The sequence below is a fragment of the Orycteropus afer genome, unplaced genomic scaffold (genome assembly GCF_000298275.1).
Source record: "Orycteropus afer afer isolate SDZICR_OR568_19922 unplaced genomic scaffold, OryAfe1.0 scaffold00099, whole genome shotgun sequence".
Lineage (NCBI taxonomy): Eukaryota > Metazoa > Chordata > Mammalia > Tubulidentata > Orycteropodidae > Orycteropus > Orycteropus afer.
Window position 1 is genome coordinate 9,408,484 of NW_006921686.1, and position 26,968 is coordinate 9,435,451.

General features: G+C 50.1%; 1 protein-coding gene and 1 non-coding gene across 2 annotated transcripts in view; one reads left to right on the top strand and one right to left on the bottom strand.

Annotated features, from left to right (window-relative positions):
* The window catches only part of SPTBN4 (spectrin beta, non-erythrocytic 4), a 110,989-nt gene that overhangs the window by 61,189 nt on the left and 22,832 nt on the right, over window positions 1–26,968 (bottom strand). The window contains exons 2-12 of the mRNA XM_007942978.1: window positions 23,232–23,383; window positions 21,572–21,745; window positions 16,658–16,749; window positions 15,521–15,601; window positions 14,066–14,181; window positions 7,053–7,165; window positions 6,766–6,953; window positions 6,571–6,688; window positions 6,150–6,308; window positions 5,174–5,476; window positions 4,538–4,688 (exon numbers count right to left, since the gene is read on the bottom strand). Of these exons, the coding sequence (XP_007941169.1) occupies window positions 4,538–4,688; window positions 5,174–5,476; window positions 6,150–6,308; window positions 6,571–6,688; window positions 6,766–6,953; window positions 7,053–7,165; window positions 14,066–14,181; window positions 15,521–15,601; window positions 16,658–16,749; window positions 21,572–21,745; window positions 23,232–23,383 (1,647 nt within the window). The remainder of the gene's footprint in view (window positions 1–4,537; window positions 4,689–5,173; window positions 5,477–6,149; window positions 6,309–6,570; window positions 6,689–6,765; window positions 6,954–7,052; window positions 7,166–14,065; window positions 14,182–15,520; window positions 15,602–16,657; window positions 16,750–21,571; window positions 21,746–23,231; window positions 23,384–26,968) is intronic.
* LOC122150172 lies at window positions 10,297–10,402 on the top strand. Its single transcript, XR_006163523.1, has one exon. It is a non-coding gene; the product is annotated as a U6 spliceosomal RNA (small nuclear RNA).

The window sequence follows — 26,968 nt, forward strand, 5'->3', positions numbered from 1 at the left end:
TATCTCTACAGAAGCAGATTGCCCAATCTTCCTTCCAAGGAGTGGCTGTGGATTTGAACTGCCAGCCTCTGGTTAGCAGTCAAATGGCTTAGGCGCTACGCCACCAGAGCTCCCCAGTAGGGCCCACAGCAGTAGCCTAATGATTTATTGATTAATGATGGATGGAAAGTGAAATTCAGAGAATCTCAGAATCTCTATACTTTAGTGTAAATTGTGTTTTCACTGGTCCAGACAGAACTGCTCCCCCCGAAGCCATATTTCTGGGTTCCCTCTCTCACCCTCTGTTACTTTCTCTAGTAACCCTAGTGATGACCTGAATCCCTTTTTTCTTCAAATATTCCATGTTCCTCCCAGATCTCTTTGTGACTAGAGAACTGTACAATTAAGGTAATGGGTCACAAGTGGTATTTCTTTAATGGAATGGAATGGAATGAATAGAAAATACCAGAACGCCACCCAAGAGCTACAGGAAAGTACTGTTTTATCAAGCCTTTGTGTCATGGATGCCGGGTCATGATGTTAACATCTTTCTTATTGGGTCAAGAGAGTGTGAGAGACACTGCCCTGGACAGAATGGAATGGAATGTAGGTTTCTGTAAATCTGGACATGACCTTGTTCTAGTTGTTGTTGTTAGGGGCTGTCAAGTCTGCGCTGACTCCTAACGACCCTGTGTACGACAGAATGAAGACGCTAACTTATACTGACCCAAACACCAAGGCATCTGTCAAAAGGCTCTCACATAATCCAGCCCTAAGGCTGACAGAGTACCATTTACTCCTTATAATCATCCTATGAGGCCAATAGCCCTATTAGCCCCATTTTACAGGTGAAGAAACTGAGGCTCAGAGGAGGGGAAGTTGGTTTCTAGGACCAGCTAAGAAGTGGTAGATCAGGAGGCTACACGCTGGCCCCCTCCTCAGGTAGTGCTGCCTCCCATCACCATGGCAACACATCCACCCCCCCCACACACACACACACTCACCCCATGTGCTACTGGTTGTCAGCAAGTGTCAAGATCTCACAATGAAAAGACCAAGGGGAGAGCCTCCTGGGACAAATATTTCTAAGTTGAAGGAGAGGGTCCCAACAGCTTCCCACGGGGCTGTGATGTGGATGAGAGGAGGCTTAGTGAGATCAGGATGTCCACACTGGGGCTGGGACAATGTCTGCTCTAAGGATGTGGCCCAGTCTCGTGGGAGACTTCTCCACTGTCCTGCAAGCAGACGCGCTCTTCCTTCTCAAAGGATATGCCAGGAGGCCTAAGGTCTATGGCCGAAGAAGGAGACAGACCTCTAAGTGGAGTGAAACAGAACAGGCTCAAAGCCCTCTCATCAATGCTGTGATCCTGGGCTTCAGTTTCCCAGTCGTCAGTGAGAAAGGAAAAGGCAGCCCTGACTGCCATCCACCGGGTGGGCCTGGACTCGCAGTGAGGCTGTGGTATTCACCCACATCAGACACCCCCAGAACACCCACATCAGACAAGGCCAGGGGTGATGGAGTAAGGCAACAACAAAAGCACCCCATCCTGTCTGAGCCCAAACAGAAACAGGGTCACTGTGCAAACCACAAGGATGAGCAAACGTCTCCCCTGCCGGGTTAAGGTGGCGACTGCTGCCAACTGCAGCATTCGGCTCACGCTGTCCCTCCCACCCCTAGATTAACCAGAACAGCATGTCCGATCATATCACTACCCCACTTGCTGACAGCATCCAATCCAGAGCACAACCCACTTCCCTGGATCATCCCCCAAATCACAGAGCACGGTTTCAGCTAAAGTGCCCTTCCTGCCACCTTCCTCCTGAGATGCACCATGTTCTCCATGGTTTATCGCCTCCTGCACGGCTGAAGGCCAAGAAACTCAACTTTGTTTGATTTCAGGGAGATTCCTGGTGTGCACTGGCTGGAGGGCTGATACGGGTTGGATTCTGTGTCCCCTAAAAAAGAGAGTTTGAAGTGCTAACCCTCAGTACTGAGAATGTGACCTTGTTGGGAAATAGGAGCTTTGAAGACATTATCAGTTAACCTGCGGTCGTGCTGGAGCAGAGTGGGCCCTGATCTCTTTATGACCGATGCCCTAAAATGGAGAGAAAACAGAAGACGGGGAAGATGACCATGGGTAGAGGGAGGTGGAGGGGGAGTGATGGATCGACAACGCAAGGGATGCCAAGGATTGCCAGGAACTACCAGAAGCCAGGAAGCAGCAAGGACCTTCCCCAGAGATCAAGAGGCTACGCGCTGGCCCACTCCTCAGTAGTGCTGCCTCCCATCACCATGGCAACACATCCTCCCCACACACACTCACCCCGTGTGCTACTGGTTGTCAGCAAGTGTCAAGATCAGCCCTGCTGATACCTTGATTTTAGACTTCCAGCCTCCCAAACTGTGAGATAATACACTTCTGTTTTAAGCCACCCAGTTTGTAGTACTTTGTTATATGATAACCTTAAAAAAAAAAAACCCACTGTGACCATAGTCACAAGGGATATCAAGCTCAATTGGCATAACATACTAACAAAACATTATCCCACCTCCTACTTTGGTGAGTAGCGACTGGGATCTTAAAAGCTTGCAAGCGGCCATCTAGATGCAACAACGGGTCTCTCCTCGTCCAGGGCAAAGAATAATGAAGAAAACCAAAGATTCATGGAAACAATTAGTCCAAGTGACTGGTACACCATCCGATCCTCAGCCTATATGGCTGAGACCAGAAGAACTAGATGGTGCCCAGCTACCACTGTCAACCACTCGACGGGAGATCTACGTAGGAGATCCTGGATAGAGTGGGAGAAAAGTGTGACAAAACTCAAAATCATTTGGAAAAAAAAGGGGGGGGGGTTTGCCAGGTTTGCTGGTCTGATAGAGCCTGGTGGAACCACTGAGACTATGGCCCCTAGCTGTCCTTCAGGTCTGGAACTGAACCCACTCCCAAGGCTTCCAGTCAAACAATAATAGATAGGCATACAAACTGAACATTTACATTAGGTAGATACACTCCTTGGAAAGAACAGTCATGGGAGAAAAGAAGGGCAGTGTATGCACAGGGAGACAGCTCAGGGCGCAGGAGTGCATGGAGGGAAGGACACGGAAGAGATAATTATCGGGAGGAAGTGGGAGGGGAGCTGTTGCATTGGGGTAAATTGTAGTCAATGTCATGAGACAAAGTATATGTGAACTGCTGTATGGAAAGTGAATTTGCTCTGTAAAGTTTCACCCAAATCACACACACACACACACACAAAACAAAACACTGCAATCGAGTCTATCTCAACTCCTGGTGCCCCTAGAGGACAGAGTAGAACTGCCCCATAGGGTTTCCAGGGCTGTCAATCCTTATGGAAGCAAAGCCCAAGACCACTGCCTTTGCACCTCCCTGGTGTGAGTGGCTGAAAGTTAAGCCACAAGAGTGAGTTCAGTTCCAGGCTTGAAGGGTGACTTGGACTTTTTATCAGAATTAACAGGAGCCTTGGTGGTGGACTGGTTAAAGCGATTGGCTGCTAATTGAAAGGTTGGCAGTTGGAACCCACCAGCTGCTTTGTCAGAGAAAGATGTGGCAATCTGCTTCTGTAAAGATGTCAGCTTTGAATACACTCCGATCAAGCATGGGAGAACACATGGGCAGTGTTTGCACAGGGAGACAGCTCGGGGGCAGGAATGCATAGGAAAGAAGGACACAGGGAAAAGGTAACCCCCAGGACGAAGTGGGAAGAGAGCTGTTGCATTGTGGGAGATTGCAGTCAATGTCATGAAACAAAATGTGTATGAACTGCTGTATTGAAAATGAACTTACTCTATAAACTTTCACCCAAAGGACAATAAAAATTTAAAAATATACATATAAAGATGTCAGCTTTGAAAATCCTAACGGACAGTACTACTCTGTCCTATAGGGTTGCTATGAGTCAGAATTGACTTTATGGCCATGGGTTTTGTCAGAATTAGTGAGAGAGAAGGTCCTGTCTCCTAGTGGGTCTGCTAAGCTGCTGGGATATAAATAATGGGGCTGAATGATCCCAGGTTTACACCACAAGAGGAAAGACTGCCCAACAGTGACACCAACAAAGAGACTAGGCATGGAGAGAGAGAGAGTCTTAATAACATTATTGAACCATCCCTGGATCCAGCTATGCCTGAAACCCTGGACTTTTTAGTTACATAAGCCATTACATTCTCTTCTTTCCTGGATTGAGTTTGTTATCACTTGCTCCTGAATAGACTGTGACTCTACATGATCTCACACAGGCTTGTGTGTGTGTGTGTGTGTATGTGTTTGTGTGTTTAATGGTATTTACTGAGTTCAGGCTGAGAAGGGCTTAACACATAGCAAGTGCTCAATTAATATGAGAATCTCAAAAGCACAGCTTCCCACCTAAAGTACTAATCCCCCCATAATATTCCTGATGGAGTGTGATCCTGGTTTCTGTTTGGATGCCTCCAAGGACAGGGAACTCACTTCTTCCTTCTGCCCCCCAGGACTCATTCTGCCTCATTAAGACCAGCACTGAAGGTCTCCATCCTTGTCCCCACCCCCAGACTCACCCTGCAGCTGGGAGAAACGCAAGGCAGCGGCATTGAGGGCCTCCACCCGCTCGCTCTGGGCTGTGATGTCCCCCTCCAGCAGGCTGTGCTTCTGCAGCAGGTCCTCTGCCTCCACCAGGTGCTGCCCACACTCCCGGGACAGCAGCTGGGCCTACAAGTGGGGGCAACACAGCATACCTCTGGCCCTGGCCTTCAGGCCACCGCTCCCTCCACACTGTCCAGGCCATCCCTCTGCTCACCTGCACTGAAGAGTCCACGGCTCTGAACTCTGGGCTCTGCCTACGGTCTTCCTACTCTGCCAACATGTCTGTCTCTCTCTGAATGTTTCTGTCTCTCACTGTCTGTACATCTCTGGGCCTCGTCTCTGTCATGGTGTCTCTCTCTCCCTCAAACCGTCCCCATCTTCCTCTGGCTTCATCTCTCTGTCTCTGTCACTCTCTCTGTGTCTTCCTCTCCTTCTCTCCCAGTCTCTCTCATTGTCTGTCTCCCTGTCTTTACCTCTCTCCCTTTCTGCCTCCCTTCCCTTCCTTCTCCATCTCCATCTCTCTGCCAGCACCTCTATGCATGTCTGTGCCCCTCCCTCCTCTCCTCTCCTCGTCACCCACCCCCACCCCTGCCCCAGTCTGGCCCCCACACCTGCATCTCTTCCATCCAGTCGACCATGTACACCATCTCCTGGAAGACCTTCTGCAGGGCCAGGTTCTGCTCGAGCCGTGTCCGCCGGGCACCGACCAGCCCGGTCAGCAGGGCCCACTGGCGCAGGACGCTGTCCCGCTGGGCTGCCACCCGCCGAGCATCATAGTAGCCTTCCGCCGCCAGTGCCTGGGCCAGCTCGGCCACGCCCTGCACCCGTTCCTCATAGGCTGCAATGTCCGCCTCGATTGCCTCGTGCTTCTTCATGGCCGCTTCCACTGCGGGCAGCTCGTACCCAAAGTTGTCCTGGGGCAATGCAGGCCACACACCTCACCCCTGCTGCTTCAGCCATCCACCTGTTGCCTTGACCCTGTGTGACCCTGGAAACTCACCCATGCTCCCCAGTTACCCCGGAGACCAGCCCCATCATCCCTAGTTACATTGGAGAGTAGCCCCATCCTCCCTTGTTACCCTGGAGACCAGCCCCATCCTCTTCTATTACCCAGGTGGCCTGTCCTCCCATCCTCTGTTACCCTGATCCTGACTCAGTTAACCTGGAGGCCAGCTCCACTCTTCCCTGTTACTCTCTCTCTAACTCTAAACTTGTTCCCCATCCTTCCATTGCCCTGGAGACTGAGGACCAGGCCTATTCTAGCCTGTTACTCAGGAAACCAATTCTATCCTCGTGAGTTACCATGGATACCAGATACAACCTCTCTTATCACCTCAAATTCTCATTTATCATTCCCCTTATTTCTGAAGAGACTAAGTCTGCCCTCCTCTAGTTACCCTGGAAATGAGGACCACTCCCCTCACTCACCAATCACCTAGGAGACCAATTCTGCCTTCCCATCCTTATTTGTCACCAAGGAGACCACTCCAACCCTTTCCTGTTCCTTAGGAGTTCCAGTGTCCCTCTGGTCTCCAGGGTCATAAGCCTCCCTCCCTTTTCCCCAGAGCCAAGCCCCACCCCTTGTACCTGGGAGACCAGGCGCTGGTTCTCATTCAGCCAGCTCCCCCTCATGGCCACCTTGTGGTCAAACCTCTGTGCCAGGAGCTCCAGCTTCTCCTGCCGGATCAGCTCGGCCCGCAGGGCAGCTTCCCGCTCGTGCTCGGCCTTCTCCAGCTCGCCCCAGGCCTGGCGAGACGAGGAGGCTGTCAGACCCCAATGACTCCCCACAGCTTCACGGCCCCCCTACCAAGGCCCCCCCAGCCCTTCCGCGGCACTGGTGCAACTTGGGGGAAAACTGCTACTTCCTTATGACACTTTACTGCTGGGCAACTGTCAGAAGGAATGTCTAAATCCAGAATGTCTAGAAATGGGAATGGCTTCCTTGAGCAGTGCACAAGCTACCCAACTCCACGGGCCGACCCTGCCCCTCCGCACCTCCTGACCTCACCTTGTCAATATCCCAGATGCCACAGCCCTCCCGGGGCACAAAGAGGCGCCGGTTGCAGGCACGCAGTTTGCTCTGGATGCTGAAGAGCAGCACCTCCAGGTTCCCCTTCTCCTGAAACCTGAAGGGGCAGAAGCTCGGGACCCCGCCTCCACAGCTCCCACTGCCCCTGACCCGCCCTCCTGCCCCAGGCCTCACTTGACGGGCTTCTCCAGCGTGCAGTAGGCTGTGAAGGCCTGAAGCTGCTGCTGCACCCCGCTCAACGAGTTGGCAAACTTCTGGTTGCTGATGAGGCCGACGGTACGGTGGATCCAGGCCAGCAGCTCGGTCGCCAGTTCCTCGTAGCGCTCAATGATCTTCCCCACCTCCAACACTTGGTCCAGGACCTGACCGCGCAAAGCAAGGTGGGCTCGGCCCTGAACCACATGTGCGCCCCCCCCCCAGTGGTTCCCAGGTTCCCACTGCTGCATCCCGGCATTCCTCACCTTCCCAATCCGCTTCCCCTCCACAGCCAGCGCCTTCATCTTGGAGAAATAGTGGTAGAAGGAGACCACGTAGGTGATGATGGACTTCTCGTCCGGAGCCTCCATGTTGACGTCTAAGGAGGAGGGGAGTGGGAAGCTTGAGGACGGGCATGCCGACGGAGGACCGAGGCATTGCATGGTGGGTAGGAGAACCCACACTGACTGGCTGTTTGACCTGGCGCAAAATAATTAACCTCTCTGTTCCCCTGTTTTGTTTCTGCCAAATGGGGATCTACCACAAGTGATTCAATAGTGCCTGACATAGTAAGTCACTGCAGAGAAGTGTTCTATTATTACTTATTGAACACATCATTCTCCCTCTCACCTCAGACCACTTGCTCCAAGAACATGCTGTTTCCACTGTCTGCAACACTGTTCCCTTTTCTGTTTGCCCAACTTCCACTCATCCTTCAGGGCTCAACTCCACTCAAGTATTCTGTCAAGCCTCCCATTCTCTCCCTTTATAGCTGGTCTCCTCATGGTATTCTCCCTCACAGCATCTTATCATTTTCTTCCAAGACTTATCATCCAAGACTATGATAAGTTTGTAAGGAATTATTTATTTAGGTGATTATGTCACTACTTCTGAGCTCCAGGAGGACAGGACTATGCCTATTATTTATTTATTTTTCTTTGCCACTGTTCCAGACATTCCAGGCACACGGGAACCTAACTAACCAGTTGCTGTAGAAACGACTCTGACTTATGGCGACCCCGCGTGTGTCACAGTGGAACTGTATTCCGCATGGTTTTCAGTGGCTGATTTTCAGGATATTGCCAGGTCTTCCTTCTGAGGGGCCTCTAGGTATATTTGAACTTCCAATCTTTTGGTTAGAAGCTGAGCAGGTAAGAGAAGCTCAATAAATATTTACTAAATGTATGGGGCTTGACATTAAGGATACAGGCTTTGAATCCCAGCTCAACCACTTACTTGTATATACTTAGAAAATGGATCTAATTTCTCTGAGCCTTGGTTTCCCCATTGTCACAGTAAAGATAACACAGCACCTGCTTCCTAGGAATAGCCTTAGAGTATCAGAGAGACTAGCCTGGCACAGAGAAGGCACTCAACGAATTCCATGCATCATTTCAATGTATCTCCTGAATTCACAACGTGGTACTTGCTCCTTACTTTTCACTACCTCATGAAAGTGACAACAATTAAACACCTACTGTGTGCCTGTCACAGAATATAGTTGTAGATCAGGGAAATGATTAAGATCATGGATTATGCAGTCAGAACGTCATTTGTTGGTTTCAGTGGGAGGTTGGACCAATGACTTCCCATCTCTCAGTCTCCACTCCCACCACGGTAATACACAGTTGATACATCCCTACTCCACCAAGTCAGTGTGAGGATGGAAGGAAAGAGCTTTGGTGAAGCTCCCAGCCCAGCAGTATTTGCTTAGGTGAAGGGAACAGCAAAGGGACCTGGTGTTGGAGTGATGATGGACTGGAGATGAAGGTGAAGTCAAAGGTGGGGCTGGGGGTAGACTGCAGATAGGAAGGGAACGGGGATGAGGAGGGAATTGTAGAAGAGGGTGGATATGGGGATGGACCAGGGGTAAGAATGGGGTTGTAAATAGTATAGGGGATAGGGACAGGAGTGGGGCTGAAGATGTGGTTGCAGATGGTGTTGAGGATGATGTCGGGGATGGGGTTAGGGTTGGGGAGGGATAGGGGTTGAGAGTGAAGGAGAGGTGGGTGGGGATGGGATTGGGGATAGGGATGGTGTTGGGCTTAGGGTTGGGAAGGAGAGAGGATTAATATTGGGGAGGAGATGATTGGGGATGGGGTTGGGGATGAGGAGGGGGTTGAAGTCTGAGGATGGGGAGTGTTATGGATTGAACTGTGTCCCAAAAAATCTGTGTTAACAAATCTTAACCTCTATGCCTGTGGTTATAATCCCATTTGGGATTGAGTTCTCTTTGTTATGTTAATGAGGCAGGATTGGTGTAGGGTGTATTTTGAGTCCACTTCTTCTGATGTATAAAAGAGTCTGAACAAGCAAGTGAGGAGAGATGGGTAAGACAGACGCCAGGACACACAGAAGTCGCCAAGGAACCAGGAAGCAGAAGTGGAAGAGACAAGGACTGTCCCCCAGAGCCGACAAAGAGAGAAAGCCTCCCCGAGGGCTGGGCCTTGAGTTCAGACTTCTCGCCTCCTGAACTGAGAAAATAAACTTCTGTTTGTTCAAGCCATCCCCATGTGGTATTCTGTATAGTAACACTAGAGAACTGAGACACAACATGGTACCAGCAGTGGGGTGCTGTGTAACAGATACCTAAAATGTGGAAGTGGTTTTGGATTGGGATAATGGGTAGAAGCTAGAAGAGTTTGAAGGTGGCTAATAGTAAAAGTGGGAAGCTCTGGTGGCATAGTGCCTAAGGCTGGTGGTTCAAATCCACCAGCCATTCCCCAGAAGGAAGGTTGGGCAATCTATGTCCTTAGTGATATCGCCTCAGAAACCCAAGGAGGGGTTGCTGTGAATCAGACCCAACTCAACGGCAGTGAGTTTGGTTGGCTTTGGAATAGTAAAAGCCTAGATTGAATAGACTACTTGTAGAAGCATGTATGTCAGAGGCAATTCTGGTGAGGGCTCAGAAGGAAGTGAGGAGAGCTACAGAGATAGTCTCTATCATCTTAGAGAATACATATGGCACCAGCAAAAGAATGTTGCTAGAAATGTGGTGCTTCTAACTCGAACCAAACTCACTGCCATCAAGTTGAATCTGACTCAAAGTGACCCCCGTTGGGTTTCCGAGGCTGTAAATCTTTATGGAAGTAAATCACCCCATCTTTCTACCATGGAGTGGTGAGTGGGTTTGAACTGGTTAGCAGTTAGCTGAACTTGGTTAGTTTGAAATGTTTAGCTGGTTAGCAGTTAGTCTGAATTGGTTAGCTGGTTAGCAGCCCAACGCCTTATCCACTATGTCATCAGAGTTTCTTTAATGTGCTTCTGGTGAGGCTTTAAAAGAAAATGATAAACATATGATTGAAAAATGGAGGAAGGGTGATGCTTTTTATGCAGTGGCAAAGAACCGGTAAGAATTATGTTCAAATGTTTGGTGGAAGGTAAAACTTGTAGGTGATGACCTTGGATATCTGTCTGAGGAGATCTCTAAGCAAGTTCTTAAAGGGGCCGCACAGTTGTTGCTTATAATAAAATGTGAAAGGAAAGACACGGACTTAAAAAGGAACTGTGGCGCTCTTTTTGGTAGCACATATGCAAAATTGGAACGATACAGAGAAGATTAGCGTGGCCCCTGCATAAACATGACACGAAAATTTGTGAAGCATTCCATATTTTTTTGATAAAAGTACCTTTTCATGTGGAAAAAGAAAAAGAATTGTGCAAAATGAAAAACAACTGAAAGATTTGAAAAATTCTGTTGTACAAACTAAGGACATGTGTCCTAGAATTTTCACCAAGGACATGGCTACACTAACTTCTGTTAAAGAGATTAAGCCTGTGACTGATGGATCTAACCAACATCACAGCAGAAAGCCCATCAGCTTAGACTGAAGGGGGCAGAGAAAGAACAAAAGGAAAGAATGCTGTCTGCCTCTTGGAATTAATTCTACAGGCAGGAAACAGGTCAAAGAAGCTACATCTGTTGTCCTCCAAGAAAAGAAGAGGACCATCCCTGGAGCAGCTCAGAGTCAGCAGAACTTTAGGAAGGAGGACACAAAGCAGGACCTTCTTGGTTTCAAAGGGCGGGGCCACGGTCACCTGTGCATCAAAGACAAGGGCCATAGCCTCCCAGGGTTCAAAAAGGCAAATCTTCACCATCTTGGTCCCAGAGTTTGCGGCTGTCATTAAGTTGTGCCAAGAGATGGGGCTGTTGCCTAAAGATGAAGGGGCCAGGGCTGTCATGCCTTCCAGGGCCAAGAGGGTGTTGTCAGTCAGATGGACTAGGAGAATTTGGGGGCTGCCCAAAGCCAAGGGAGCAGAATTGTCATCCCCGTGGGCCTGGAAGGCAAAGCTGTAGCCCAGGTCCAATGGGTCTCCACCCAGAGTCCAGAGGGCTTGGCCAACACCCAGAGTCTAGTGGATGAGGCCATTGCCCAGATGGTCTCAGAGAACAGAGGATTATTTTCAAACATTAAGAGTTAATGTAAATTGTTCTGCTCGGTTTTGGACTTGCTTCATGGCCGTTATCCCTTCTCTTCCTCCAATTTCTCCCATTTGTAATGGAAATGTCTATCATATGCCTGTTCCATATGTACTTTGGAAACAGATAACTTGTATTCTAGATTTCACAGGTTCACAGATGAAAAGGAATTCTGTCCCCGGATGGAATAGGCCTAAAGTCTCACCCATACCTGATTTAATGATTCAGAAGATGACATTTTGGATTTGGAGTTAGTTTAAGACTTTCGAGATGATGTGATGGGGTGTTTTGCATGTTGCAAAGACAAGAATTTTTGGGAAGCAAAGGGCAGAATGTTATGGATTGAACTGTGTCCCCCAAAAACTATCTGTTGTAAATCCTGGTGGTGTAGAGGTTAAGGCATTTGGCTCCTAATCAAAGGGTCGGTGGTTTGAACCCACCAGCTGCTCCACAGAAGAAAGATGAGGCATTCTGCTTCCATAAAGATTTACAGCTTGAAGCCCAATGGGGGTTGCTATGAGTCAGAATCAACTCAGTGGCAGTGAGTTTAGAGTTTTCGGTTTATGCCTGTGTTATAACCCTATTGGGGATGGGTTGTCTTTGTTATGTTAACAAGGCAGGGTTAGTGTAGGATGTCTCTTGAGTCAATCTCTTCTCAGATAGAAAAGAGATAACATGCAAACTCGCAAGCAGAGATGGGGCGCAGTGAGTGAATTACTTAATATGGTCCTTCTAGCCATAGTCTTTGTGACTCCCACACAGTGATTGGGTGGGACGAAAGGTAGAATGTTATGGATTGAATTGTGCCCCCGAAAATATGTGTCAACTTGCCTAAGCCATGATTCTCAGTATTGTGTGGTTGTCCTCCATTGTGTGATCTGATGTAATTATCTTCCATGTTATGATGTATTGTAAATCCTACCCTCTATGCCTGTGGAAGCAGACGACATATTACACTGGGCAAATCTGGTGCAAAAGACCTCTTTAAAGTGCTGGAGAGCAAAGCTGTCTCTTTGAAGACTAAGGTACACCTAACCCAAGCCATGGTACTTTTGGGTTCGAACCACCAGCCTTTTGGTTAGGAGTCAAATGCCTTAGGCGCTATACCACCAGAGCTCCTTTTGGTTTGGTTTTGTTTCATATGCATGTGAAAGCTGGACAGTGAAAAAGGAAGACTGAAGAAGAGCTGATGGTTCTGAGTGTGGTGTTGGCGAAGAATACTGAAGGTACCATGGACTGCCAAAACAACTAACAAATCTGTCCTGAAAGAAGTGCAGCTGGAATGCTCCTTGGAAGTGAGAATGGCCAGACTTCATCTCACCTACTTTGGTCATGTTGTCAGAGGGGACCATTCCCTGGAGCAGGATATCATGCTTCATTTGTAAAGTTGAGGGTCAATGAAAAAGTGGAAGGCCCTCAATGAGACAGAGTGACACAGTGGCTGTGATGATGGGCTCAGGTATAGCAGGGATTATGAGGCAGGCACAGGACCGGGCAGTGTTTCATTCTGTTGTACGTGGGGTCGCTATGAGTCAGAGCTGACTTGACAGCACCGAACAACAACACAACATGTCTGTGGTTATGATTTCATTTTGGAGTTGTCCATTATGTTAATGAGGCAGGTTTAGGGTAGGATGTATCTTGAGTCATTGTCTTGCTAGAGGGTGTGACTAAGGTCACCACCCTTACCACCCTTATTCAAGTCACCACCCTTCACCACCTTACTGAAGTCACACCCTTGCTTGAGTCCCACCTTTTATGCTATAAGAAATAAAAGGAGAGAGAAACAAACAGAGAAGGAGGGACCTGACTACCATCAAGAAGAAGAGATGGGAGCAGAGTGTGTCCTTTGGACCCAGGGTCCCTGTGCTGGGAACCTCCTAGACCCAAGACACAGAGAGCTGTAACAATGGAGCAGCAGCAGAAAAATGGTGGCAGCAGAGGCAGTTGAACTAGGAGACTGGCAGGACATGGTGTGGTGGGCTTGCTGACCCATGGAGCAAGACTGCTCAGTGTCTAGCAGAGTGGGGTGCCTCTGGGCACTTACCAGTGGAGCTGAAGAGCTTTGTAACACTTGTTGAAGCAGGCCAGAGGCTGGGCCAGCCCAAGAGACCTGAAAGGCCAAGGACCAGAGAGAGGCCTGCCTGTGAGCATGGCTGAGAAGAGGTTGTGCTGATCAAAGAACTGTATCCTGAGTCATTTCTGATCCTCAATTGTAACCTGTTACTTCCCTAACAAACTCCATAATCATGAGTATTGTCTGTGAATTCCATGTGGCCATTGCAAAGAATTTTCAAACCCAGTATAGAGAATGCCATGTGTGAGAGGGATAGCTCGTGTCAGAATTGGTACAAAGGTTGGAAAGAGGAGGTACGTCTGACCTCTACTTCACAGGAATCAGTTTTGGGCTGATGCTGATGGTAATTCTCTCCTCCTTGTGAAGTTAGAGAAGATGAGATGCCCCACCACACCACTTTTACACAGGGGGAGAGAGATCTAAGCCACATGAAGGTCACCCAGGAACAGAAACTCAAAAAAGAGAGAAGGACCTCCCTCCCGAGCTGACAGAAAGAGCCTTTGCCTACAGCCGACACCCTGACTTCAGACTTCTAGCCTAAACTGTGAGAAAATAAATATCTGTTTGTTAAAGCTACCCCCTTGTGGCATATCTGTTATGGCAGCACTAGCGAATTAAGACAGGGAGGAAGAGGAATTAAGATGAGGAAAGGGAGGGCATGGGGATGGGGAGCAGATGGGATTTGGGATGGTGTTGGGGTTAGGATGGCATTGAATTTAAGATGACACTGGGGTTGGGAGTTCCCCGAGAGGAAGTCTGGGCTGGGGCCATGCAAGGCTCACCCTCAGGGTCCAGCAGCCGTGCCAGCCCCAGGTGTTGCTCAGCTGTGCGAAATGCTCTCTGCAGGTTGTAGTTGGCATTGGACTTGGTGAGTTTGCTGAAGTCCACAAGATCAGGCCTGGGCAGGGGTACAGAGTGGGCAGGCAGCAGACAGGTTCCACAGTGGGTGGGCAAGCAGGTGAAAAGACCCATTTGTCTGAGCCCCACCCAGGGCAAGGGGCAGGTGGGGGCACAGATCAAGGGGGAAGCCAGGTGTGTCTTGCAGCTTTCATCTGTGGGTGTGAGTGTGAGGGACTCAGGGCCTGTCACTGTGAGTGCCTGCATATGTGTGTGTGTGCAGTTATCTCGGGCCACAAGTCAGCTGGCCTGTGTACAGGTGTGTGAGTGGGCCAGTCTGGATGCTTCAAAGAGTGAAACCCATGTGATTACAAGTTGGGGATGTGTCTGTAGCCATCCCTGTGAAACTCCCTGACAATCTGAGTGTGTGTTTATGTCTCAAGTGTGCAGACCTTCAAGTGTGTTGTTGGGGCAGAAGGAGGTAAGTGTCTGACTCACTGATATACATGTGATGTTCCACAGTAGTGAGCAGTGTGAGCTCTGCCTTGGCCACTTCCTGGCTGTGCCACCCTGCGGGAGCTATTCCACCTCTCTGTGCCTTCACTTCCCCATTTGCAAAATGGGGATAACATCTACCTCACAGGGTCACTGTATTAAATGTCTGATTGAAAAGCACTCAGAATAACATGTAATATGTACGAAGTGTGCAATGTGTGTTACCTACGCTAACATGACCCTGGCTCCAGCTGGTGGTGTCTGTGTGTGCAGGTGGGACCAGCTCTCCCCATATGTACAAGAGGTTGAGTACGTAGGACAAGTAGCAGCTGGGAGTGAATGGGTGTCTGCAGCAGGCAAAGCTGGGTCCTCCCTCCAGCTCCCCAAAGCAAGTCCCTCCCAGCCTTTGTGCCTCAGTTTCCCCAAGCTGTCATGTGGCCAATCATGATGCAGGTGTGTTCTGTCTTGGTGCCCACCCTCCCAGCCAGCTTTGTGTCAAGTATGACACTGAGCTATGAATACGAGGTATGAATAGGTGAGTGTGTAGGGAGTCAGGAAACGGGTTTGGGGATTCACCTAGAGGGGTTCACCTTTTCTGATGGGCAGAAGCACTGTGAACACAGCAGGGCAGTCCATGGGGGTGAATGTCCCACCCCCAGGGCATTGAAGCAGCAGATACAGGCTATGCACATACATGTGTATCTGCATGTGTGTGTACACATCTGTGAGAGCACATGTTTCCATATGTGCACAGGGTACATCATCTGGGCAGAGGTGTGTGCATTGCACAGTGAAGGCACAGATCCCTGTGCGTGTGTGTCTATATACGTATGTCTACAGGGTACATGTTAGGGGATGTGGGGTAGGGGACAGGGCAAGGCTGGGCTGGCCAGGCCAAGTGGTACCTGTGCCGGTGAATGAGGGCATTGAAGGCCAAGCCATCCCGCCAGCTGGTGGTGAAATTCTGGATGTTTACCTCGGGGTACCTGGGAGACAGGGGCAGAGATGGAGAGTGTCAGGAGGAAGAGAGAAAGACGGGGAGAGCCAGGGAGGTGGAGAGAGACAGACAGACAGACAGGAGAGAAAAAGAGAGAGACAGAGGGAGGGCAGGAGGGAAAGAGAGAGGGGGAGATGGGGAGAGCTAGGGAGATGCAGAGAGTGAGACAGACAGACAGGAGAGAAAAAGAGAGAGACGGAGGGAGGGCAGGAGGGAAAGAGAGAGGGAAAGAGAGAGGGAAAGATGGGGAGAGCTAGGGAGATGGAGAGAGGGAGAGAGAGGAGAGAAGGAGAGACAGAGGGAAGGAGGGAGGGAGAGAGAGACAGACTAGGAGAGACCAGCAGAGAGAGAGAGAGAGAGTTGCAGGAGGTGGGACAGGAAGGAGGGAGAGGTGGGAACAAAGAAAGCGGGTCTAGAGATAAGAACACACCTGGGGAGAAGGATGGCATTGCAACACAGACAGCCGCCCCCAAAGGATGAGTTGCTAGAACCCATCCATGCCTGCCCCTCCCTTTCTCCCTCTGGGGCTGCCCTCCAGAGAGCACTTGGGGTTCAGGCCATGCCCCACACCAGGACACCGAGTAGAGGGACCAAGGAAACATGCCCCTCAGAGCATGCACCCCTTTCTCAATCGCACTGAGGGAGCCCAGGACCCCCGAGATTCCTGCTTCAAGGACAGGCTCCCTGGAGTGTGCCCTCCTAGGCCGAGGCAGGGCTGCTCACAGCAGGTGGGGTGGCTGGAGCTTGGACACAAGGGCTGAGGGGTGCACACAGGTGCACGTGAGGCCTCTTGAGTTGCAGGATAAGATGAGGCGGCGGGGAGGAGAGAAGGGAGCACTGATGTCTGAAGAGACCAAGAATTCCAAACTTGAACCTGGCCTTCCGGGTTGCGATGGAGGTCAAGTTGGGGGAAGTGGACGTCATTTTTTTTTTAACCAGTTCCTCAGTTTCAGATGTAACTTTGTGACAGGCCAGTCCTTTGCACTCTTGTCCTGGAACCCCAAAGGTGGGGGGGGGGCTGCCTGTTGGGGCGGGGGCTGCTCACCCAGCTGTCTTCATCTGGCACCACAGAAGAAGCGCGTCCTTGGCTGAGCGGGTCTCCCTGTTGTCCTCAGTCTCAATCTTGATGACTTGAATCTGTGAGGATACAAGGAGTGGCCGCTGGGGCCTCACGGGCTGGAGGCTGAGAGATCCTGCCCCCCAAATCCTGCTGCAGGTGACAGAGGAGATGGGGGAGGTCGCTTCAGGTTGGGAATAAGGGTGCAGGAGTGGGAACGGAGGGGGCCAGGTCCCCCAGTAATTGAGGGAGGCAGTGGTGGATCTAGGTCTCAGTTTCCAGAGACGCCTCCCTGATCCAAGCCACCATCACCTCCCACCTGGGCAGTGGCCTCCTCAGGGTCTCCTGCTCCCGTTCCACAATCTGTTCCCCATGTGCAAAGCAAGGGACCCAGTGAACACTCAAGTCAGATCATGTACTTCAAAACCCCCCTGTGGCTCTGTTTTGGGGAAAAGCAAGAAACCTTACCATCTCCCCTCATTAGCTCTCCTCAACTGCTCACCCTTAACATCTGCTGGTGCTTCCCCAGACCCACCAGCGTCTGCCCACCTCACAGCCTTCGCAATGGCTGTTCCCTCTGCCTGGAACAGCCTTCCCCTAGATGTCCACATGGCTCCATCCCTATGTCAGGTCTTCACTCAAATGTCACCTTCTCATCAAGCACCTGATTTTAAGTCTCAACACACACCTACACCCACGTTTCATAGCCCCTATCTTGGTTTTATTATCTCCTCTGGTTGCACAGTAGTTAAGTGCTCTGCCGCTAACAAAAGATTAATGGTTCAAAACCACCAGCCACTCTGTGGGAGAGAGATGTGGCAGAAGGTTTCTGTAAAGATTAAAATAAAAACCAAACTCACTGCCATTGAGTCAATTCCAACTCATGGCTACCTCCATTGGGTTTCCGAGGTGGTAAATCTTTATGGAAGTAGACTGCCCCATATTCCTTCTGCTGAGAGGCATGGGTTTGAACTGCTAACCTTCTGGTTAGCAGTCAAATGTCTTAGGCACTATGCCTATAGCCTTGGAAACCCTAAAGGGCAGTTCTACTCTGTCCTCGAGGGCCACTGTGAGTAGGAATTGACTTGATGGCAGCGGGTTTGCTTTGGGTTTTGTTTCCACAAAGATTTCAGCCTTGGAAACCCTGTGGGGCAGTTCCACTCTGTCCTCTAGGGGCGCTGTGAGTCAGAATGGATGAGACTGCAAAAGATCTGGTTTTTGGTTTTAGCATTTGATCATCATCTAGATGTTCTGTTTACCCCCTGGTTTACTGTTTCCCCACTAAAATGTAAAAGCTATTGGGCAGCACGGGTGTTGGATCAATTTGGTCACTTCTGATCTCTTAGTAGTGGCTCACTAAGGGTCAGAATGGTCCAGCATCCAAGATGAGTTCCAGACTTGATTTGTGTTCAAGTCAAGAGTTGGGTTTGGCTTTTCGGTTCCAAGAGAGGAGACCAACTTCCACAGAGGGCTCGGCTCCTGGTACAGGGCTCCAGCTGCCTCCCAACCCCACGGTCTCATTCCCTTCTTCTGCGCTAATAACGCCCACACCTGTTTCCAGCCCCCACTGCTCCCCCGACTTCTACCTCTGGGACTTAGTGGACTTCTAGATGCCCACCACAACACCATGCCCTGACCCGGTCTCAGCATTTTCTTAAACCTGCTTCTCCTCCCTGGCCCCTTCCCTGGTCTCAGGGTGGCCCCACAACTCCCTCATCCCCGGGCCAGAGCCCTGAGCCTGCCTCAGCCTGGACGCCTCCCTCCCCCACCCGTGGCCTGTCTGCACCACCTCATGCTCCCTTTCCCATCAGCCCCGTTGTCCCCTCCCCACAGCCTTTCTCTGGTCCAGCTCCAGCCTCCCCCTGGACTCCTGGATCCTGGTTCTAGCGACCATCCCCAATCCAGAGGGATCTTTTCAGATCTGACTATGTCCCTCCCCTTGATAAGACTCTCCAATCTCTCCCCATCTCAGTCGGAATAAAATCTAAACTGCTAATCACAGATCACAAGACCCAAACCAGACCTGTGGCTGAGTTAATTCTGATTCATAGCGACCTTGCGGGACAGAGTCAAACTGCCCCCCACAGGGTTTCCAAGGCTGTAAATCTTTACCGAAGCAGACTGTCATGGAGTCTGGCAGCCTTTCTCCCAGGGAGCTGCTGGTGGGTCTGAACCACTGACCTTTGAGTTTGCAGCAGAGTGCTTAACCACTGCACCACCAGGGCTCCTTTTGCATCCCCTAGGCCCCGCCCATCTCTCTGATGTCATCTCCTCCTGTCTCCCTGTGACATCATCTCCTATCTCCCTGTGATGTCACCTCCTCCTGTCTCCCTGTGACATCATCTCCTGTCTCCCTGTGACATCATCTCCTGTCTCCCTGTGACATCTCCTCCTGTCTCCCTGTGACGTCATCTCCTGTCTCCCTGTGACGTCATCTCCTCCTGTCTCCCTGTGATGTCATCTCCTGTCTCCCTGTGACATCATCTCCTCCTGTCTCCCTGTGACGTCATCTCCTCCTATCTCCCTGTGACATCGTCTCCTGTCTCCCTGTGATGTCACCTCCTCCTGTCTCCCTGTGACATCATCTCCTGTCTCCGTGACATCTCCTCCTGTCTCCCTGTGACATCATCTCCTGTCTCCATGTGACATCATCTCCTGTCTCCCTGTGACATCATCTCCTGTCTCCCTGTGACGTCATCTCCTATCTCCCTGTGACGTCATCTCCTATCTCCCTGTGACGTCATCTCCTCCTGTCTCCCTGTGACATCATCTCCTATCTCCCTGTGACGTCATCTCCTCCTGTCTCCCTGTGACACCATCTCCTATCTCCCTGAGACGTCATCTCCTCCTGTCTCCCTGTGACATCACCTCCTATCTCTCTGTGACATCATCTCCTCCTGTCTCCCTTGCCTCCTCTTCTCCAGCCACATTGCTCCTCTCTCTGTACTCCCACTTCAGGGCCTTTACATCTGCTATGTCCCTGCCTGGAATGTACTTCCCCCATTGATCATTGTGTGTCTCAGTCACCATCCCCAAGCCCCCACATCTAAAACGTCACCCCCACCAGCTGACACTCATATCCCTTTTACTGCTTTATCATAATCTACTCTTTCTTGCCCCCCAACTCGTTGTACCATGTGGCTTGCATGTTGCTGGGAGAGTAGAAGCTACACCACTGGCATTTCAGATCCTGGCAGGGCCACCAGGGTGGACAGGTTTCAAGGGAGCTTCCAAACAAAGACAGACTAGGAAGGAAGTCCCTGCAGATCTACTTCTGAAAACTGGCCAACAGAGAGGCCTTAAGGATCACAGCACAACAGTGTCAGACTCGCTTGCTTAGGGTGCGTCATCAGGAGGGGTCGATGACCAGAGGAGAACGTCATGTTTGGTGAAGGAGAGGGCCAGCCAGGACAAGGGGGACTCTCGGCGACACGGGCCGGCCCAGCAGATACAATGGTGGTCCTGACATGCCGGCAACCGTGCGGATGACACAGGACTAGGCAACGTTTTGTTCTGTTGCACGTAAGTCACTGTGAGCCAGACAGCTGTCTGTCTATCTTTTCTGCACAGCTCTTCTTACTTTTCAGTTTAGAGCCAGTTTTTTCCTTGTTTACTATTTGTTTTATTGTCTGTCTTCCCCACCACAATGTAAGCTCCATATAGGCACAAATACTGTCCACTGTGTTTCTTTCTATATTGGAGCAAGATTGCCTGGGTTGGAATTCTAGCACCATCTAGCTGTGTCACCTTGGGTATGTTACTTCATCTCTCTGGGCCTGTTTCACATTTGTAAAATGGAATAATGATGCCCATCGCTATGGAGTTGATTCCAACTTATTGTGACCCTATAGGACAGGTTAAGCTCTGGTGGAGTAGCACCTAAGGCATTTGACTGCTAACCAGAAGGCTGGAGGTTCAAACTCACGAGCACTCCATGGAAGGAAGACTGGGCAATCTACTTCTGTAAAGATTTACCACCTCAGAAACCCAAAGGGGGTCACTATGAGTCGGACTCAACTCGATGGCAGTGAGTTCAGATTTTTGGTTAGGACAGGGTAGAACTTGATAGTGTTCCCAAGACTTTTTCTTTATGGCAGGAGACTACATCTTTCTCCCATGCAAAGCGGCTAAGGGGTTTCAACCCCTGACCTTTAGATTAGCAGCCCAGGGCTTAACTAACTACCATGCTACCAGGGACCCTTGGCATAATAATAGTACCTAATTCATGAGGACTATACAGATTACAAAGACCCATGGTGACATGTTGTTGTTGTTATTTGCCGTTGAGTGGGACTCGACTCATAGCAACCCCTCCTTGAGTTTCCCAGGCAGTATGCTACCAGAGCTATGCTACCAGAGCTCCCCATGGCGGCATAGTGGATAAGATATTTGGCTGATAACCCAAAGTTCTGTGGTTCAAACCCACCAGCTGCTCTGTGGGAGGAAGATGAGGTAATCTACTTCTGTAAAGATTTACAGCCTTGGAAACCCAATGGGGGTCGCTATGAGTCAGAATCGACTCAGTGACAGTGGGTTTGGGTTTTGGTACAGATTGAAGGCACTCTGGCAGTGCTGTGGTTAAAGCATTGGGTTGCTAACCTAAAGGTTGGCGGTTCAAATCCACCATCTAATCTATAGGAGAAGGATAAGGAGTATGCTTCTAGGAAGGTTTACAGCCTTGGAAACATGATGAGGCAGTTCTACTCTGTCCTACAGGGTCACTATGAGTCGGAATTGACTGGATGGCAGTGAGTTTGGTTTTTCTGGTAGACCCAGTGATGATCACAGTGAGGTGGTGATAACTATATTTTTGGAATGAATGAATGAAGGGGTGAGTGGGGGGATGCCCTCCGAAGGCCCCCACCGTGCGGGAGAGGCTGGGCATCGCCGTTTGGGGATCACCTGGAAGCGCAGAATGATGGTCCAGACCAGCCCCAGAGTCAGCCGGTGGTTCCCGTCCACGATGTCGTGCGAGCCCACATTCTCCAGGTGCACGCGCTGCTCCTTGAGGAACTGCAGCGCCTTGTCCACGTTCTCCAGTGAGTGGATCCGCATGCGGCCGCGCGTGGGCCTCGGCTAGGACCGTAGGGCGTAGGGCAATTAGGGACTTGGCCCAGAGCAACGGAACCACAGGCCCCGCCTTCACAGAAGGTCCGCCCCTCCCATAGCCACGCCCCAGGTCGACCAAGACCCAGGCCCTACCCCTTCCAAAAAGCCCAATTCCTTTCGAGAAACTAAATCTCAGATCCTATTCTAACTTGCCTATTCCAAGGAAGCCATGGCCCTCCCACAGTCACTCCTAGAATTCCGAAGCTCAGGACCCTGCCCTCTCATAACCTACCTCCTCCAAGTTCCCTTGTCTCTTGTATCTCAGAAAAAGCCACGCCCTCCCCCTACACTCTTGCTGATCCAAGACCCAGGCCCTACCCTTTCCAACGACACTCCATGTCTGTCTCGTAACCAAAATGTCCTCATGCAGTTCTGCTGCTCCTATAGCCACGTGCAAGACGCAGGATCCACTTCTAAAGAAGCTCCGCCCCTTTCCATAGCAAAGCCCCTTTCACATTCCTGGCCCCGCCCCGCCCCGCCTACTGCCGCTCTAACCACACCCCTTACCCTGAAGGTCGGTGCTTCGCTTGTAGTCAAAAGTTTTGCTCATTCCATTGGCTGTCTGCCCCAGTCCTCCAAGTATCAGCCTTATTCCATGGCCACACCCCTCACTGTCTTTGGAGGTGGGAGGACCCTGCCTAGAGTGACGGCCCATTCCAGTCAAACCCACTCAACCAAACCCTCATATTCTCCAGGTCTATCCGGTTGGGCAATCCTACTTCCGTAGTGATACTGCCTCGGAAACCCAAGGAGGTGTCGCTATGAGTCAGGGCCGACTCGAAGGCACATAATAACAACAACAACAACAATCCCTTCCAGTGGCCATTGTTCCTACACTACAGCCAAGCCCCACGACTCCCTGAGCCCAAGGCTTCTGCCCCTTTAAGAATCTCTAGCCCCATCAGAGAGACCTATCCTTTGCAACGAAGTCCATCCAAGCCCAGAAACACAAACCCAACCAATGCAACAAGCTACCCTCCTACAACACGAGTTCCATCTGCTCTGTGTAACATGCTACCAGATCCGCACCACCTCAGCCTCACCCTTGCGATGAAGGCTGCCCCACTCCACACCCACTCCCGTGCCTCCTGCAAGAGTTCTGTCTCTTTCGTAGCCATGGCCTTAGTACAGTACAATCCAGGGCCCGTGGTGCCAGTTAAGACCCTCTCTCCTCCAACAATTCCAGAAGAAATCTCATCCACGCCCAGAGTTCCCTGCCCCTGAACCAAAGCCGGCCCCCTTGACAGAATCCCAGCATGCCCAAGGCTTCCCACAACCAAGCTGCACCTGCGTCACAGCCATCAGAAAGAAGGGGCCTCTCACCAAGACCCACCGGGCAAGTCCACCTGTCCATTAGCTGCTGCTTGTAGCCCTGCCTTCCCAGCGAGGCCTGCGCCCCCAGCCCGAGCCCACCCCTCCGAACTCCAGCCTCCTTGTCGCTCCCCCTCCTTACCAGCTGCTCCCCAGACAGCACCTCCAGGAGCCGCGTGAGCACGAACCCGTCCCGGAGGTCCATGTAGAGGTCGGCGATGTGGCAGCCCACGCGGGCCAGGTGCGAGTTCACCCACTTGGTGAAGGTTTTCTTCTGCACAGCCTCCCGTTCATCTGTGGGACAGGCCCTGATGAGTGCTCGCCTCCCCAGGCATGCAAGGCCCGCAGAGGAGACCCAGCCAACCCCTCCAGCTCCACTCCAGCCCGCTCCCACCAAATCCTGCTCAGGCTCAGCTCTCCGCAACAGCTAGGCCTCTCACAAGTGGTCCCCGACTCTGGGTCATCCACCTGGATACAGCTTCCCTCTCCTTCAAAGTTCTTCTGCCCCCACTTCCACCGGAAGCTTCCCAGAGTCCCACTCCCAGTCAAAAAAAACAAAACCAAACTCACTGCTGTGGAACCGAACCCCAGTCATAGTGACCCCTCCTTGGGTTTCCAAGGAGGTCCAGGAGTGGTGGGTTTGAACAGCCAGCCTTGTGGTTAGCAGTCAAACGCCTTAGGCACTATGCTACCAGAGCTCCCTACCCCAGTCAGCTCTATTCATTGGGTAAATATTGAGCACCTACTGTGCCTGTCACTGTTCTACCGTTTGCCATCCAGCCGATTCCGACTGACAGCGCCCCTAGAGGACAGAGTAGAACTGCCCCGCAGGGTTTGCAGGGTTGTGTATCTTTAAGAAGCTAACTATCTCATCTTTCTCTCATGGAGAGGTAGGTGGGTTCCAAGTGCAACATTTTTGGTTAGCAGCAGAGCCCTTAGCAGCCAAGTGCTTTAACCATTGTGCCACCAGGGCTCTGTAAATACAGACAATGCCCTTCCCTCACAGAGCTCAGACTAGTGGGGGGAACAGATCATATACATGTCAGCACTGGGGAGCCATGAGGGTTTAAGAAGGGGGAAGACTGGGTCAGAGTTTTATTTCAAAAATCATTCTGGCTGCTATCCTGAGGGAGTGAGTAGTTGGACCTGTGGGCTTGGGACCATAGTCACAGGGGACATCAAGCTCAATAGGCATAACGTACTACACAAAAACATTGTTCTACATCCTCCTTTACTGAGTAGTGACTGGGGTCTTAAAAGCTTGCAAACGGTAAACTGTGCTCAATGACATGAGACAAAGTATATGTGAAGTGAATTTGCTCCGTAAATCTTCACCCAAATCACAATTAAAAATAAAAATAAAAATAAAAGCTTGCAAACGACCACCTAGATTCCATAATGGGTCTCTCCTCATCCAGAGCAAAGAAGGATGAAGAAAATCAAAGATGCATGGAAACAGGTGGTCTAGGGACTAGTAGACCATGTAATCCTTAGCCTATATGACCATGAAACCAGAAGAACTAGACGGTGCCTGGTTACCACTGCCAACCACTCAGGGAGGGATTGGTGCAGGAGATCCTGAATAGAGTGGGAGAACAATGTGGAACAAAACTCAAAATCAAAAAAAAAAAAAAAAAAAAGACCAGGTTTGCTGGTCTGATAGAAACCCCCAAGACTATGGCTCCTAATTACCCTTCAAGTCTGGAACTGAATTCACTTCTGTGGCTTCCAGCCAAACAATAGACAGGCATACGGGGTGAACATTTACATCAGCTAAGCACACTGCTTGAAGTGATCAATCAATCAATCTCGGGAGAACAGAAGGGCAGTGTTTGCACAGGGAGGCAGCTGGAGGGAGGGTGAGTGCATGGGAGAGAAGCACACAGGGAAGAGGTAGCTACGCAGAGAAAGTGGGAGGAGAGCTGTTACACTGTGGGGAACCGTATGCAGCAGTGTCACGAAACAAACTGTGTATGAACTGCTGTATGGAAAATGAGTTTGTAAACTTTCACCCAAACCACAATAAAAATTAAAATACATAGATATATGCTGTGAAGTCAACTGACTGACCTGTGATTTTCCACTTCAGGTTGCACTTGAACGTTGCTTCTAGTTTGGAAATGAATATGCATAACTTGTTTGTTTAGATGTGGGTTCTGTTAAGTTTAGATAAGATGGGGACCCGTGCCAACACAAGGAAGTGATTACAGAAAAGATGTTGAGTTGGGTAGTTGGTAGTTCTGCCTTCCATCAAAGAGCTCTGGTAGTACAGTGGTTAAAGCATTCAGCTGCTAACCGAAAGTCTGGCAGTTTGAAACCCACCAGCTACTTGGTGGGAGAATGATGAGGCAGTGGGCTTCCATAAAGATTTACAGCCTTGGAAATCCTATGGAGCAGTTCTACTCTGCCCTCTAGCGGTGCTGTTAGAATCAACTTGTTGGCAGTGGGTTTGGGTTGGGCTTTGCTTCCAGAAAGATTTACAATCTTGGAAACCCTATGGAACAGCTCTATACTCTCTTATAGGGTCATTATGTGTCAGAATCCACTTGATGCCAGTGTGTTTGATTCTTTTGGTTTTGGCCTTCCATCAGCCCATGCTCGTGCCACATTGCCGATTTTGGCCAATCCTGAAGCCCAAGTGGAACTTGACTGCACACCCAGAGCGGTGCCAGAGCACTGTCCTGGAAGGGAGACACCTGGGTTCAGTCCCAACTCTACAGATGGCTGGCCACCTCTCCTCGCTCAGCCACCTTTTTCCCATCTGTAAAACCATTTTGCTCGCACCACATCTGGGTTTCTTAAATGGTCCTGGTGGGTCCTGAGAGTCTAAGAACTCATACTTGGGGGGAGAGGAATCCATGAGAATGTTGCTTATTTTATAGTTCCATTTCAATATGTGTTATGGGTGGATTGTGTTCCTCAAAAAAGGTATGTACGTATCTGTTAATGTGACCTTCCTTGAAAAGAAGGTCTTTGAAGATATGATCAAGTTAAGATGAAGGCACACTTAATTAGAGTCTTCCCTGATCCTATAAGAATCCCTGTGTGGTACTAAAAAGTTGGAAACAACCTAGGTGTCCATCAACTGAGGAATGGATAACCAAACTGTGGAACATACACACAATGGAACACTATGCAACCCTAAAGAATAATGTAGAATCTGCAAAACACCACATAACATGGATGAACTTGGAGGATATTATGCTGAGTGAAATAAGTCAATCACAAAAAGGAAAATATTGTATTAGTCCATTATTGTAAAAGTCAAGGAATGGTTTATATGCAGAAGGAAATTTTTTTGTTAGTTACCAGGGATGGGAGGGTAGAGTAGGGAACACTATTAGATAGGTAGAGATAAGTATTGATTTGAGTGAAGTGAAGGGCAATGTACCAAATGTGAGTGATCAATATGGTGGCATTGAGGAAGAGGAAGATATAGAGAGGTACATGGGAGGTGCAGACAACAAAGACGAACCTTTTTGCACATACAATACTGCGTTGTCAGTGAAGGCAAACACAGGTATATGGATGGACAGATGGGTGGACAGGCTGAACTATTAGATATGTCCATGCAGCAGGGAGTGTATCCAGGACCATGTATAGGGTTGGCAGACAATGGTTCTACAAGTGTATTTGTATGTTCTGTAAGAACTCCCAGAGGTATAGTAGAGCTGACAAGGGACAAGGTTGTAGTCACTTTTTGGTCACAGCCAGCTACCCAGAGGGACCAAACAGTCAAACCTGTGGGCTCAGTACCATAGTCACAGGGGACATCAAGCTCAACTGGCATAATATACTACAAAAAACATTGTTCCACATCCTACTTTGGCGAGTAGCGACTGGTATCTTAAAAGCTTGCAAGCAGCCATCTAGATGCAA